General features: G+C 36.9%; 1 protein-coding gene across 1 annotated transcript; it reads right to left on the bottom strand.

The window, feature by feature from the left end:
* Nucleotides 1-4,383: 4,383 nt before the first annotated feature.
* Nucleotides 4,384-8,181, bottom strand: rgs2.L (regulator of G-protein signaling 2 L homeolog). The gene is given in 5 exon segments (NM_001095045.2): nt 4,384-5,518; nt 5,937-6,103; nt 6,532-6,593; nt 6,703-6,810; nt 7,969-8,181. Coding segments are annotated over 5 exon segments (648 nt in total). The 5' UTR covers nt 8,082-8,181; the 3' UTR covers nt 4,384-5,320.
* Between the last annotated feature and the right edge of the window lie 7,082 nt (nt 8,182-15,263).

The raw sequence follows: 15,263 nt of genomic DNA, 5'->3' as shown, positions 1-15,263 counted from the left end.
TTTTTGTCCCTCTTTGTATTTTTCAAATGTTGTGAGGTGTGTGCTGGTCAGACATTACATAGACAAATACAGGAGATACTCAGCACCCATTATCAATATATTTAAGACAGAGACATTTTGTGCATACTGCTACTGAAAAATGCCTTACCCTTTAAACAAAACAGGGATTGTTTGTCCATCTATTGCAATATATTTAAGCTGGTCAACTACGTCAAAGTCATCCCATATCTGGCCAGTCCTACGCTTAATTTTCATCTGATTTATTAAGAATTCTATTGCTTCATTATACATTTTACAAAGGGACTAAGTTTTACCTGCAACTTACTTGCTGCTTTCAAAGTAAAACTCCCAAACTTGGCTGCCTTTTTATTAGACACCAGTGGGATCACCTGACTATAGCTGTTATTTTGTGGTCACAGCCTCATTGCACCCCCGCCTAATGGTTTTAAAAATTAGTGCTGAGCACAACTTTCCCTTTTTTGTTATCCTTTAATGCGCGTCAAATAGTTGGCCACCTTAAATATATTGCAATACATGGACAAAATCCCTGTTTTTTTTTAAAGGGTTAGGCATTTTTTGTTAGCTTTATGCACAAAAAATACTCAATGTCTTAAATATATTGATAATGGGTTGAGTGCAGAGGACTCTTGTATTTGTATTATGAGGATAACAAGCACAAAGAGAAACAGGCATCTGTTATAGCACCAAAATCCCAACCCCACTGTATTACAATACAGATTTTATTTAATTCGGTACAATATCAAAGGCCCATATTTGAACAAGGAATTAGGTATCAGACCATTGTTTGATTGCTGGGTGACTATGTGGTCACACTATTTCACATTATATCACAGATGACCTCATTCTTTAATGAAGATTGATTTTTTTTACTTGAGACAAAGAAGATGATAGAGTTAAAGCAGCAGTATATGGCTCTTTTCAACTTCAGCTGAATAAATAGGGCTTGTGCAGAGCATACTTTTGGCCTATTGTTTTAATTAAGAATTATCTCCATTTGTTCTGAATTCTTGCACTAAACTGAGACCTACACAGAAATCTGAATTGCTGCTATCATTTCATCCATCCGATGTTTCCTTTAACATGTCTGTGCTTATTGTACAAATGGATATAACACCGCTGTCACAGAAAATATACTGTGTCTGGCTTGCAGGCTATTGCTGGCATAAAGCACTGCTCATTTTCCATAACACACTTTCCAGTAATGACTTCAGTTACTGGTTCAGTCACTGGTTTTCCTAGGCCACTTCATGTACTTAAATGCGTAAAGGTTTATAAGCACAATTCATCTCTTCCTAATTGCACACACACATATATATATATATATACTATACACACTGTTACTGGAAGCTGCCAGGTTAGTGAGCAAAGGGGCCTCTATCTGACACAATGAGCACTGAGGAGCATTTAGGTGTGAGGCAGGCAGTCTTTAATGACAGGAATGTTAGTTCTATATCTTATATGTCATTTGAGTGTTGCTTATTCTATATTGTATATATTCAAAAGCATGTGGTCTAAGCATTGACCCTTAAAGGGGCTGTTCACCATTAACAAAAACTTTTAGCATGATGCAGAGAGTGATATTCTGAGACAATTTGCAATTGGCTTTCATTTATTATTATTTGTGATTTTCAAGTTATTTAGATTTTTATTCTGCAGCTCTTCAGTTTGCCATTTCAGCAGTCTGGTTGCTAAGGTCCAAATTACCTTACCAACCACGCGTTGATTGGAATTAGAGACTGAAATATGAATAGGAGAGGGTCTAAATAGAAAGATGAGTAATAAAAAGTAGCAATAACAATAAATGTGTAGCCTTACAGAGCATTTGTTTTTAGATGGGGTCAGTGACCCCCATTTGAAAGCTAGAAAGAGTCAGAAGATGGCAGCAGTAATTCAAAAACAATAGATAAAAAAATTATGAAAATTAATTGAAAAGTTGCTTAAAATTGACCATTCTATAACATACTAATTTAAATTTGAAGGTGAACCATCCCTTTAAACAGGGATAATCCTGGGGCTGCTATCGCCTTAGGAAGCAACCCCGATACCGCCCCTCTCCTGCTCTGTGTTTAAAAATTTCAGAATTAAAGCAGATCAAAGAAGGTTAGCATCAATAATGCAATGAGCTCTATGGGGCTTTCTGCACTAGCGGAGCTGAATTTCTTGGTTAAAAAGTTACAAGAGGTGGCTTTTGGTCTCCCCTTGTAATCGGTCACTCATTGCCATCTACGGCAGGTTTCTCACCTTGGTTCATGGCAGGAGGGGCCCTGCCCTTACAGTTTATTATAATTATTAGTGATGGGCGAATTTATTCACCATGAGCGAATTTGCTGTGAATTTCCACGTTTTGCCCTCACCTACGACAATTAAAGGCGCCCGTTGACTTTAATGTGCGTCAAATTGTTGCCGGCATCGGAATTGTCGCCAGCATCGAAATTGTCGCTGGCATCCAAAAAATTTTGACGCCGGTGTCGGAATTTGCTTTTGGCGAATTTTTCGCAGTTTCACAAATTTCTCTGGAAGTTCACGAATTTCCTGACTTCGAGAGGACAATTGGAACAGTCCCTGGCTCAACTTAAAGTGCTAAAAGTCTGTCTGTATCTGGATTATGTAACAGACACAGTTAAGCAAAAAGTTCCCAGTCATTCTGCAACATCTGTAAGTAGGAATTCTATTTTTGAAAATCTGTTTTTCATGATTTTTAAAGGAATGCAGTGCATAGATGCCAAACAAATCTGTTCACATGTCCAATTAGGCCCCTGATCTGCCCAAAAGCCCTCATTTCAGATAAGCCCTGCCCCCTTTGCCATCCACATGTTGGGAAAGTTAAGACATGCAATTTAAGAAACATTTTGGCCAACAAAAGGGTCCAAGTGTGGTCAAAACTTGAAAGATGAGCCCTGCTAACTTCACATCTTGATGTTTTGCCCTGTTCTAGCTTTCATTCATGCAGTTAGAAAGGCATCATTATTGCTCATAGATAAGCTGAACCTGTGACCTGAATTTAATATTCAGACTTATTTACCTTTGACATAGATAAGCCTCACCCTCTTTAATTACATACATATATATTTATAATTTACAGCTACTACTAAAATAGGCTGGGAACAATTGCTGACATCATTGGTTAATTAAAGCGAAAATAATTAGCATTGAATCTATTAAAATACGTTTTTGCCTAATAAAAGAAAACATAATTCTAAGCAACTTTGCAATATACATTCATTATATGTTTTTTTAAAGTTATTTGCATATTGCTATTGAAAGCAGTGTTTGTCTGTCTCTCTATATTCTGTGCCCTGTTGGTTCCGACTATTGAAACAATGTAAGACAAGGCAGCTGATTAAAGGAACAGTGTTGCCCTGCACTGGTAAAACTGATCTGTTTGCTTCAGAAACTCAACTGTAGTTCATATAAACAAGCTGCTGTGTAGCAATGGCGGAAATTGAAAAAAGGCTATATGGCATAGGATAAATAGCAGATAACACCATTATGTTCAACAGAGTTTATATGCTATCTGCTGTATTACCTGAGCCTTTTCGCCTCTGAATGGCTGCCCCCATTGCTACACAGCAGAATATTATATTAATAAAAAACTCAAATTTTAATTGTTGGAATATTACTAGTTTAATATTAATAGTAGTGTTGTTGAAGCAAACACAGCAGTTTTACCAGTGCAAGGCAAAACTGCTTGATATTTGTATTACAGGTATGGGATCCATTATTCAGGAACCCGTTATCCAGAAAGAAATGACCGCCTCCCGTAGGCTTAATTTTATCGAAATAATCCAAATTTTAAAGAATGTTTTTCTTATTCTCTGTAATAATAAAACAGTACCTTGTACTTGATCCAAACTAAGATATAATTAACCCTTATTGGAAGCAAAATTAGCCTGCTGGGTTTATTTAATGTTTACATGATTTTTTAGTAGACTTAAGTTATGCAGATTTTTTTTTTTTTTACAAAACAGCCTCTGTACGGCCACACTGTTCTGCTTAGTCAGGTACCCCTCTCTGAGCAGGTTTAATTAGTTATAGCCATGCATTAGATGGACCTCACTCACTCAAAAGTGAGGCTGCCTCTCCAATGTTGGCCCAAACCAATTAAAGGCATGTATGGCTTTGAGGCCAGTTAGGATAATACTTAAGCTTTAATATTATATATTATGTTGTATATGCCTTGAACTATAGATTCATGACTGTTACTTCCATATTATGAGTTAAGTGGGGGCCTGAGCAAATGTTTAACTGCAAAAGGGGGTCCCGAACCCTTAAACTCTGAAGCCCTCTGCCTACAGAGTCCATGTTATGTAATTCAGTTAGAATTTTTTATCTGCAATTGTAAAAACAAAACAGATGCAATAATACTAGGAAAAATAATTTATTCATAATTAAGATCAATATATTACAACAACTTCACTGAAGTTTAACTGCCTTCAAGGCAGAGTCTGACAATATTTAGAGCCCGGCTGCTCTGTTATACAAACCTCCCATACATACTCATACACGATTTTAACAAATACATACACAGCTTTTTATACATAATAAATACACACCATGTGCTGTTTGTTTTTAACAGTGAACGCACTGTACAGTTGATGACTGCAAAAAATTCAGGTGGATCTCTGATAGTGAATTGATTGTGATGCATGAATAGGGTATCAGTTATCACATAGTCACACAATTGGATTTCTGTAATGTACTGGAAACCTGCAGTCTTATGGGTGCTGCTCATCAATACACAGGTTTATTCGCTCACTGGCACCTCTTTAACCATTAAAAACTTCCCACCTGGTAAAATGCAGGTTTCATGTGCAATAGCCAGGTCTGCCAATATCATATTATCTACAGCAGAATTATTTGCACAGTGAATGTTAAAAATAAAAACAAAACTGCTTTAGAGTCACTTCTACAAATCTGAAATTTCTCAAAATCATGTGGTAACCTCCCATGTCTGATTCAAGACTTATTTTAGCAGATGATTATTCTTTTATAATGTCCAGAAACAACTTGGACGGCCCTTTAATCTCCTTGGGCAGTACTTGAACTCCCACTGTAGTAGATGGATTTCAGTGCCCATCACCATAACATTGTCCATGCCTGAAACAGTCCTTCTGCCTCTCCATATTCACCAGTCACTTTATTTTCTGTATGACCTTTCCTTGGAGTCAACAGCCAAATCTCATTTTCGATGATGCTGACTCACAGAGTCTTTAAGGCCAAAGACCTCAAAGGATTGGTTTCTTCTAAGGACTTTGGTGCAAGTCCAATGAATATTCTTTGCTCTTCTTCAACTGTGTTTTCATGTTGCCTGGGGCTCTTTGGACATCTGTGACACTGTCTGGCACAATTCCTGGTAGAATTCCGACTGAAGGAAGCGTGGGTATGAATTGTTCTCCATTAAACTGTACACCCGTTTCTGGGCAGCACAGAAGCAGGAGAGTGAAGGTTCCTGTATGGTTTGGATAATGTTTTCCCGAGTTTGAAAGTCTATGTTAATCTGCAAGGAAGACACAAAAAAAGGTATGAATTTCTCTATATGTTAATGCACAATAACAAAGCTATAAAACATATCTCCACTTTACTTTTTAAATATGTATATTATGAGAAGACTTGGCCAGGCTCTAGAAAAATCACAGTATGCTCTTTTGTGAGTTCTGCTTCTTTAAAAGAACCAGTGTTTCAGTTCCAGTGTTTGAATAGTGCACTGAGGCTGCACCCACAGGTGATATAAGTTATGTACACAGTGCTTTCATCACCATTATATTAAAATGCTATTTAAAGAACACTGCAATTGTGTTGTCAAAAGAGTTCTTAAACCATGCAAACAAATGACTACATGACTCATACTAGTCTGATATCTTATTCACTAAGCAATGACTGTATTGGGGGAATGGCTCTGGTATACTGATGCTTACCTCTTTGGGGGCTTCCTTTTCAATGAATTCATCATAAATCTTCTTGGCCTTTGTTGTGAGCTTGTGTGGGGATTTGGTCTTCTTAAAATCTTCACAGGCCAGCCAGAACTCAATATTCTCTTCACTGAACTCAGATTTTAAAAAGGCTCTGAATGCTGCTACGCCATCTAATAACAAAAGAGAGAGGGAAATGTGTTAATTACTTTTTCCAGTAATGATAATGAACATCAAACTTAAGTCCCAATATAAAGTTTTATTTTACTTTTCTATTTTAAGACTAATCCCTGATTCCTTTCATGGCAGATCTGAATATCTAAATCATTCTAAATCAAGAAGCACATGAGACGGTACACTCAAAATTTCAAGATAATAAGTAGAGCCCTCATTCTGGAACATAAATGTTTGGGTGCCATCTCTTGTGGGTTTATATGCTATACTTTTTTCTGTACCTAGGTTGTGGTATAGATATTTATACACACCCTATATATGTATGGCACACTGATTTAAGGAAAACATTTTGCTTTGTAAATACTGATTTCTATTATTGTCTAGATTTATTCTGCTATGCCCAAAGTTGCTTTCTATAATAACTTACATTTGCTGGCAAGAAGATCATCAAAGGTTTCTGACCAACTTTTGGCTTCCTCTGGACTGGGCCTGAAAGAAAGACAGGTATCATGAATACTACTGCTCAGCTTCCCATTGCTTTACAAATAAAAACATAGCATTCAGGTAGTGAGAGAGAATCATTCTGTAGTTCCTGTACCTGCAATAGGCGTTCTTTTTGCCTCTTTTGTTCTGGGCTGTTGGGGACCCATTGGTGTTCTGAGAATTCTGCAGGAAGTAGCTCAGACGGGTCTTCCAATCTTTTAAACTGGAAAAAGGAAAAGATAATCTTGTTAATAAAACTCTTTAAATGCCAAAGTGCAATTTTTCAATTTGCAATTTTCAGACTGAAAAGAAAAAGCATAAACCTTGTTGCTTGGAAATTGCCTATGGGAAACATTCAGCCATTCAGCTGTAAAAAGGGTTAATCCCAGGCTAGCCAATTAGTTCTGCAGCTAGCAAAGATCTTGTGACCTTTAGTCTGTTTCTTTTTAAAGGCTAATCGCCTGTTGTTTAAGGAAGACTTTTGATCTGCTGCAAGTATTTATAGCTGAACTTCTGAGCAAAGTACAATACCATCTGTGTCAGGGCGGCCGTTCACTCCCCTAGGGAGCAGTTAACAATTAACGTTTCTATATTTGGATCAAGGTTCCTTATGAGTTATTAAAATAAAAGCAGTGACATAAATGCTTCGGTTTGATTGCTGCAATCCTCAGCCTGACGAAGATTCAAATGATGGGTATATAAAGGCTTAGATAAGAGGGGCTTATATAGATATTTATTACCTTAATCTGTATATCTTTGTTAAACATTATCTTACACGACCTAATCTTTCTTCTAAATGCGTCATGCTTAGTATGACTAGTTATTACTCGTTGTGGCTAGTTATTTTTAGGAAACATCTGAGGCTAGTTCAGTTGCTTCTCCCAGCTGTGTAACGTATGTGGATTTTATGAGATCACCCCATTACTGTAGTGCTCAGGAATGACTTATTCACAGAGACTGACTGACTATACCTATGAATGGGGTGGCATTTACTTTTCTACTAGCAATACTTTTTGCATCTCCCATATTTAAATAACAACAAATATATACTGTAATAAACCAATGTTAATAGGCATTGTTTATTCGTTTTCATTGATGCATGAGGATTTCTAGATAAGAACTACAAGTAGATGCATTGCAAATTGCCCTAAAAAAGTTGCACTGGGACCTGGATGCAATATAAATATCACTGTGTATCTCACTAATGCCTAGGAGGATATGTATATCAGAAGATATTTAACAAAAGTTACTTGATTCTCTAATTAATTCCAGTGGCATTGGCTTTTAGGAATGCTAGCCACAGAGAATGCAACTGGTCCCAAGGAAAGCCCATGCCCTCTGCTCTGTATACAGACTGACAGTTACTTGTATATAAACTTACATTGTTTTCTTCATCTTCCCTCTCTTCTCCTCGTTTTTCTGGCAGCCTCCAGAAGAGGAGCGTTCTACTGGTCCGCAGTTGTGCTGGATGGCAAGAAACATTGCGCTCTGCATAATTTCCCTCCAAGGATTTGTATAAGTCCCTGTGCTCGATTCTGCTTGTTCTGGATTAGTCAGTGATGCTAGTAAGAGAGCTAAGATGATTTCTCTCTATAGTGTGCTGCTGAGGTTCAACTTTATATGCACCCAAGCTGGGGCCGGGCTTAGGCACCCCCTCCTTCCTCCTCTGCTATTGGCTGAGCCAGTTCCTGGCAGTTTGGTAAATCTCTAGTGCTGACGTCTGTGTCTGGGGCTGTGTGTTAGAAGTGCTGCTTCTCCCTGCCTCCTGGCAACTACAGTGAAAAGCAATTAAGAACGCTCTCCTTTCCTGCACATTATTCACCTTCTCAACATACTTATTCTTCTTTGAGCTGTATGAAAAAAAGGCAAACAAAGTATCCAAAAAACACTTTTATTCTAGGACAATCCTTGTTTATGAGTTTCAGCAGGCAGAAGAGTGATAGATAGATCTGCCACTGACAATTTCTGCAGGCATACGAAGAATGGGGAATCCTCCTTTTGTTATGTATTGTATTTGTATCTCACAGCATTATAAAGCATTATAAAGCATATATAAAGCATTAGGAAACCTGTACTGCTTTGATGGCGCAATGGATGGCATAAACGGGAATTATATACAAGAATAATGTTAATCTTATCCACAGACTTATTTTCCCCTATTTTAGTATACTTTGCTTTACAGCTAATCTAATAATCTCATAATTTTAATATCTTCTCAGAGCCCATTAAAGGTTTAAGAAACTTTACAGCTGCCTGATATCATCTGTAAGCTCTAACAGGTATCATCTCTGTGCTCAGTACATCAGTTTAAAGTCTAGTCTGTTCCGTACCACTTGTATTCCTTACAACTACATACAATATATGTGTATAATTATGCTTTATTATTCAACCTGAGTATGGGGGATATGGGGAGACAAACACTGCCATCAGAAAAACAGACAGGGATGTTTTATATACTGAAGATTACACACTTGTGCAGTTATTTCTAGCACTGATCTGGCTCAGGTTTGCTAGGCAATGAAGCTGCAGTGTTTTTGAGTAAACGTTTCTTTGTTAAGCAGAGTATACACATACACAGGGGATATTGGAGAAAAGAAAGTGTGAGCACCTTTACCATGCACCACGGGTTGCCTTTTGCAAAGTCTAGGTTGATTATCAACAGATATATGTTAGGGCTAAACATAAGGACAGCTCAACATAAAATTAACATTTAGTAACCTCAAAGATAATGAACTGTTTGTTTGTCTGGGGTCAGTGTCTCTGATGCATACTGCATAGAGGCTAAAAAGGAACTAAATAATTTCAAAAGCTGAACAATGTAAATAAAAAGTCGCAAATAGATCACTGTATGTAACATGATAGAAGTTAAAGGGGTTGTTCACCTTTAAATTAACTTTTAGTATGATATAGAGAGATATTTTGTGTTTTTTGAGTTATTTTGCTTTTTATTCAGCAGCTCTCCAGTCTGTAGTTTCTGGTTACGAGGGTCCAAATTACCTTAGCAACCATGAGCTGAGAGACTGGAATATAAATCGGAGAGTGTCTGAATAGAAAGATGAAAGATAAAAAGTAGCAATAACAATAAATGTGTAGCCTTACAGGACATGGTTTTTAGATGGGGTAAAGACATTTTTATAAAATACGAATATATATATATATATATATATATATATATATATATATATATATATATATATTTTTTTTTACTATATATCACATATTGTTGCAGATATACCCCCATATGTACTTTTGTTTAGCCCATACACTGGCAATACACCTTTCACTTAATTAAGTGTGTATATTAACCAGAGGGTTGGCACCCAAGTGGGACAATTTGTTCCTTTCAAAGCAAAGAATACAGTGTGTAAGAACCACACTGTAACATAAAGCAAATAGCTGCTTGTCTACTGTGTCTTGTAGCCTACTGCAGTGTGCCAAGAAACTAAGGTAACCATCAATTTTAGAAAACCTAGCATATAGGCCAGTCTAACATTCTATTTATATATATGCACACCTACATTGTCTTTACTGCTAATCTATCTATCTATCTATCTATCTATCTATCTATCTATCTATCTATCTATCTATCTATCTATCTATCATCTATCTATCTATCTATCTATCATCTATCTATCATCTATCTTGTATAACTTTTGTGGGTAATCTTTGTAAATCCCCTGCAGCTCTGGCTGTCATTTACACAATAGATCTCTTGTCCTGCTGCCAGAAGGGGTTCATAATATGCGACTATGAAACCTGAAAAACAAGGTTTCTAAATTTAAACCACTGACGTCAAACCCATGAACGAAATGCTGCAAGGGATGCTTACAATTTCTGCTATGTACAAAGCATGCCTTTATCAATATTAATGGCCTGTAAAAAATACGTGAAACCTAATAGGTAAATGTTAGGTAAACAGCAATTGTGCTGATACCCTGATCAGAAACTTTGGTCGGCCATCGATTTGTGTAGTTTATTTGTAAATGTCAATTTTTACAGTGACTGGTTGAAAACACCCAGTGAGCTGTATTGGAAAGTTGAGTTGTTGCTAGCTTGCTGCAGATGCTTCAGGCGGCTACCATCTTGATCAACGAGTTTGGTTTTGACTAAACAGCTTTTGCAATGTATCAAAGTTGGCCAAGAGCATACAAAAATAATAGAAGAATGCAATGCAAACGTAGAACACACAAACATGTGCAGGGATTAGGGCTTGAAGCCAAAATTGTTTCCCTGTGCCATTGAGTGGGCACATAGTGTTGCCCAAGCTTAATCTTCTTCATCAAAGCTATCTCCATAATATTTTGAAATGTGCCCAGTGTGTTGGGATTACCCAAACCCTGTTTAGGTCAGAGATACAAAGACACAGTGAATCAGTCCAGGGCTTCCTCCATAACTCCACCAAAGGTGTTGAAAGCTCTCTTGTAACCTATATAATAACTACCTTCATATCCATAGGTAGTGTAGTCACTTACATTTATGGGATAGGTAATAGGTACTGTTATATGGCAGTATAAAAGGGGTTCCCAAACTGCATACATGTGTGTATGTGTTGGAGAGCACATTGCAGAATAAGACTTTGTTTTTATTTAATCATTACTTTCCCTTAAAAATAATTAGAATTATCTGCACAATACTTTTTACAGAATAACTTCTTGTAGAATAATGAGTGTCACTTGGGTGGGTGTGACAGCCAAAGGGTTAACTCGTATGGATATCTGTGTGATATAAACTTACTAAGAAACCAAATATGCTTTAGATATACTGTAGAAAACCTTTGTAGGCAAAGCCCTGACTTGTTGTATAACTCTTGACTTAGTGAAGCTCCCAGTTTTATGACTGGAGTCAGTAGAGCCTTATCCACAACTGAACTGTGCTAGTAACAGACTCGACTTTAGAGTGGTAGAACATGGGCTTGAAAGTCTTTGGGAAAGAACATGGTTATCTGCATAAATGCAAAAACAATATCTGTATTAGCGTCAGCAAAAGTAGCGCTGCTGTGGTTACGTGGCTATAGCAATAAACAGTGCCCCTTGCTGAGCTACTAAGCTGTGTGCTGTAGTTTCACTTCTGCAAATCTGACTTTATATATAGACAGCCTTGGTAAGGCACCAGCGTGGTCTGATGACGGAACACAGAGTAATTTGTGCAGCATAAGTTGCTTATACAAGATACCGCAATTGAATTGTGGAAACAGTACAGAGTTCTTAAAGCAATACAGTACATGCTATTTCTTGGTGCAAGTAAACTAAGTACAACTATCTCTATATTGTGCCATAGAACAATATTGCTAGTGCATGGCATGTATTTAGTACTATGAATTGAGCACTCCTCATTGTCAGTTACTTTCAGAGGATACTGGAAGGTGATACATAAACAGTGGTGGAGAGCCAAAATTTGCTGCTCAATATCTACCTCCTCTTCCTAAAACACATCCTGATTTAGCTACCATGGGATGCTGGGACTGGTAGTTCTCAGTTATTGGATGACTGTTTGTTCAACATGCATGCTGTGGGCCAGACACAGAGAGCCTAGTAGCTGTCAAAATGTTAACCAATAACTTTCAGCATCCTAGAAGGCTGGGATACTATTGTGTATCTACAGGACTGCAGAATACAGTATGAGTTGAATGTATAGAGTAGGTGTATTTCATAATTTTTGAGGTTACTTAATGCAATAAACAGATAAATGGGACAACTCGAGGCCAGTGTTCAAATGGTTTAGACAATTACAGGCTAGTCCATCCATTCTAATGCTCTGATTGGCTGCATGTTGCCAGTACTAGCTACACACCCTTTAGATGTTATTGCACAAACTTTCCTACCCTAAAGAAACCTGACTAAAAATAAAAATTCATTACATTTTTTTTTTTGCACAATAATGTATGTCTCAAGCGAACAATTTATTTTTATAATGTTATAACTAACTCTTCCGCCTTTTGCTTAAAGAATAATATGCATTTCTAAAATTCTTCTGGGGTTTTGTAATAAAAAGTTCAATGTTTGCTACAAGTTTGGTCACTTATAGCAATCAATGATCAGGAAGCATTTGGGTTACTGTACCTGGGCAAAATCTGTGTGCTTTATAGAGTATATGGGGGTTGTTGCCCTAACAGGCAGCTGGAGTTCACAGTAAAGTACAGCACACAATATACTTGTATAACACAGAAAAAAAATGTTGAGAACACCAGGGCAAAAAAAGCATATTGTAAATGATTAAATATGCATCATAAATGGATCTGCATCTTCTCTTTTATGGTGCATTAGCAAGTCATGCTTTGACCCAAGATACGTCTGCCTTAGGTGTCATAAAGAAATGATACTTGTTTTGGAAGAAAGAGGCAAGCCTCTCTCCCATAGATGACGGCTGATCAAGCACTATACATAAATTTGTAGATATTATACAGTATACATAGTGCCAATCCTGTCCGTTCAGCAAAAGCCTATGTCTCAATTACCTGTTTGCACTCATCTGTTTTGTTGGCTTTGATCTGCTTTAAATTATGGAGTAATGGTTGGGTTACATTACAACTTCCTTCCTTTCAGTGAAATATGTGTGTAACACTTGTAAAAACAAAGGAATCTGCTTATACCTTAAGACTGCATAGGCTTTGCTTATCTTGTTCAATGGAAGAGCCTTCTCTAGGAGGATCATGCACCTAAAAGTAATATGACCATTACGCATCAACAACATACGTGTAAAAATAAAATGTTTCGCATAATTAACGAGTAACGCGTAAGTTACTTCAACTCTCACTCTTTGATTCAACTTAGTATTACGCGTAAGAATACGCAAAGTACGCATTAGATAAGTTTAAGAAACTACAATAGATAATTAAACATAGATTGCTCTCAACAGAAGACAACTTTATATTTTTATCTATGTATCTTTATATGTTAGGAAATGATATTTGTTAAGGTCTCATTGATTAAAACAGTCAAGTTTATATGTTGATGTAAAAATCTTACTAATATCGATGATATGTCATTATGATGATTGTTATTTTCCTGGAAAAATTTTTCAATAAAAATTATTGAAACCTAAAAGTAATATGACTCTTCCTGGATGAATCAGCTCCACCTTCTAATGGCATGCTCATTATTCTTTATGTTTTTGCAAGTAAAAAAATCCTTTGCTAAGATTCTAACATTGTCACTCTATAATACTGTAAACTCTATGGGCAAGAACCTCCTTAATCCTATGTCTTTTCTCGCATAGCACCATGGAGTAGATTTATTAATTGGTAGGAGTTGAATTTTGCCAAAACTCACAGATATTTGAATTAGTCGAGATTTATAAAAATACATGGACAAATTTGTTCAAGGAACTGCTCACTTAAGCACTAATGAATTGAATGCATAACTATAGAATCAGCCGATTTTAAAGTAATTATTAGTTTAGTAAAATAATTATACATTTAAGAAACATAAGTGCTGCCAAGTGGGCACACAACCATGCTGGACCATTGCTTGTTTTGTAGGTACCCCTGGAAAAAAGTCCCTTTAGCTTAGGTTCATTTGGCGACCTTCCGGTACAGAAACAACTTTTTTATGAAACAAAGAAAGGAAGTTTATGAGATCTGGCAGCATCCCCATGCAGAGAGCTTTGCAACGTCAGATTAATTCCTAATAAAGGTTCATCACAAATCTTCAAGCTCCACTCGGTACTTTCTGAGAGCTAATGTGACTCATACAAGAAAAGCACAGCAATGGATCATAATATGTTAAGGAAGAGAACACGAGTTGCCCTTTTCTGACACTGTTCTTTTGCAGTGTGCTCATTTTATCATTGGCCTTTATCAACGTGCCCCATGGAAAATGTACATACGAATTTGTTGTAAAGGTTTAAGTGACTTTTCTCTTTTTACAATTGATGCTGTAACTGCGGTGACAACTGCTCTATGTTAGTTTGGCACCTGAGTCAAGACAGGCTCTGCAAATCCCATTGTTATTACCCTTCAGCTGTTGCTGAACTATTGTTCCCAGAATCATGCATCAACGAGTGCAATAGGGTTGTAAATTTGGCAAAGTAGTATAAAATGTTATGATCATCATTCTTCCCTAAATGTCAGTATTATGCTGCACTATGAATGCTATTACACAATTCTTTTTCCTATGACTGCTGCTTGACAATGATCCCCTATATAAGAGAATCAGTGTAGGTGTCACTATTTACACCCTTTGCCCCAATAGACACTCTCCGGCAAAGCACTTATTTGATTTCATCGGATCAGTCTAACTGTACAGTACTACACTATCCCAAGCTTAAGGCCTTGGTTGTTATGGGTTACTTCACCAATACAAACTTGTGCCTTTGTTAGTAAATGAGTGGCAAAATAAATTAATAGGTTACGGCTTTATAAGGTATGTTGCATGTTTTAGCTGGTTTAATTAATGTAGCAGTACAGAAGCAGCTCTAACAAACTGAGATGGCTTGTATCTGGAAATCCTCCAACTTCCCTTAGGCATACAAGTCATCCACAGAGAAAAGAGAAAAGTTCCTTGTTCTCTAATGGTCACACTGACCAAACTTTGCACAAACCAGACATGAAGTTGCAAAATGACTGCTCTGAAAAATATACCATTTCTAATATAGGCCTCTGCGACAAAAATGTCATAGTATATTTTCTTTTGGTAATAATAATGCTTGGGATACTGCGGTATAATGTAAGGGCCTAGG

This window comes from Xenopus laevis, chromosome 4L, assembly GCF_017654675.1.
Source record: "Xenopus laevis strain J_2021 chromosome 4L, Xenopus_laevis_v10.1, whole genome shotgun sequence".
Classification (NCBI taxonomy): Eukaryota; Metazoa; Chordata; class Amphibia; order Anura; family Pipidae; genus Xenopus; species Xenopus laevis.
This window is presented reverse-complemented; position numbering and strand designations above follow the sequence as displayed.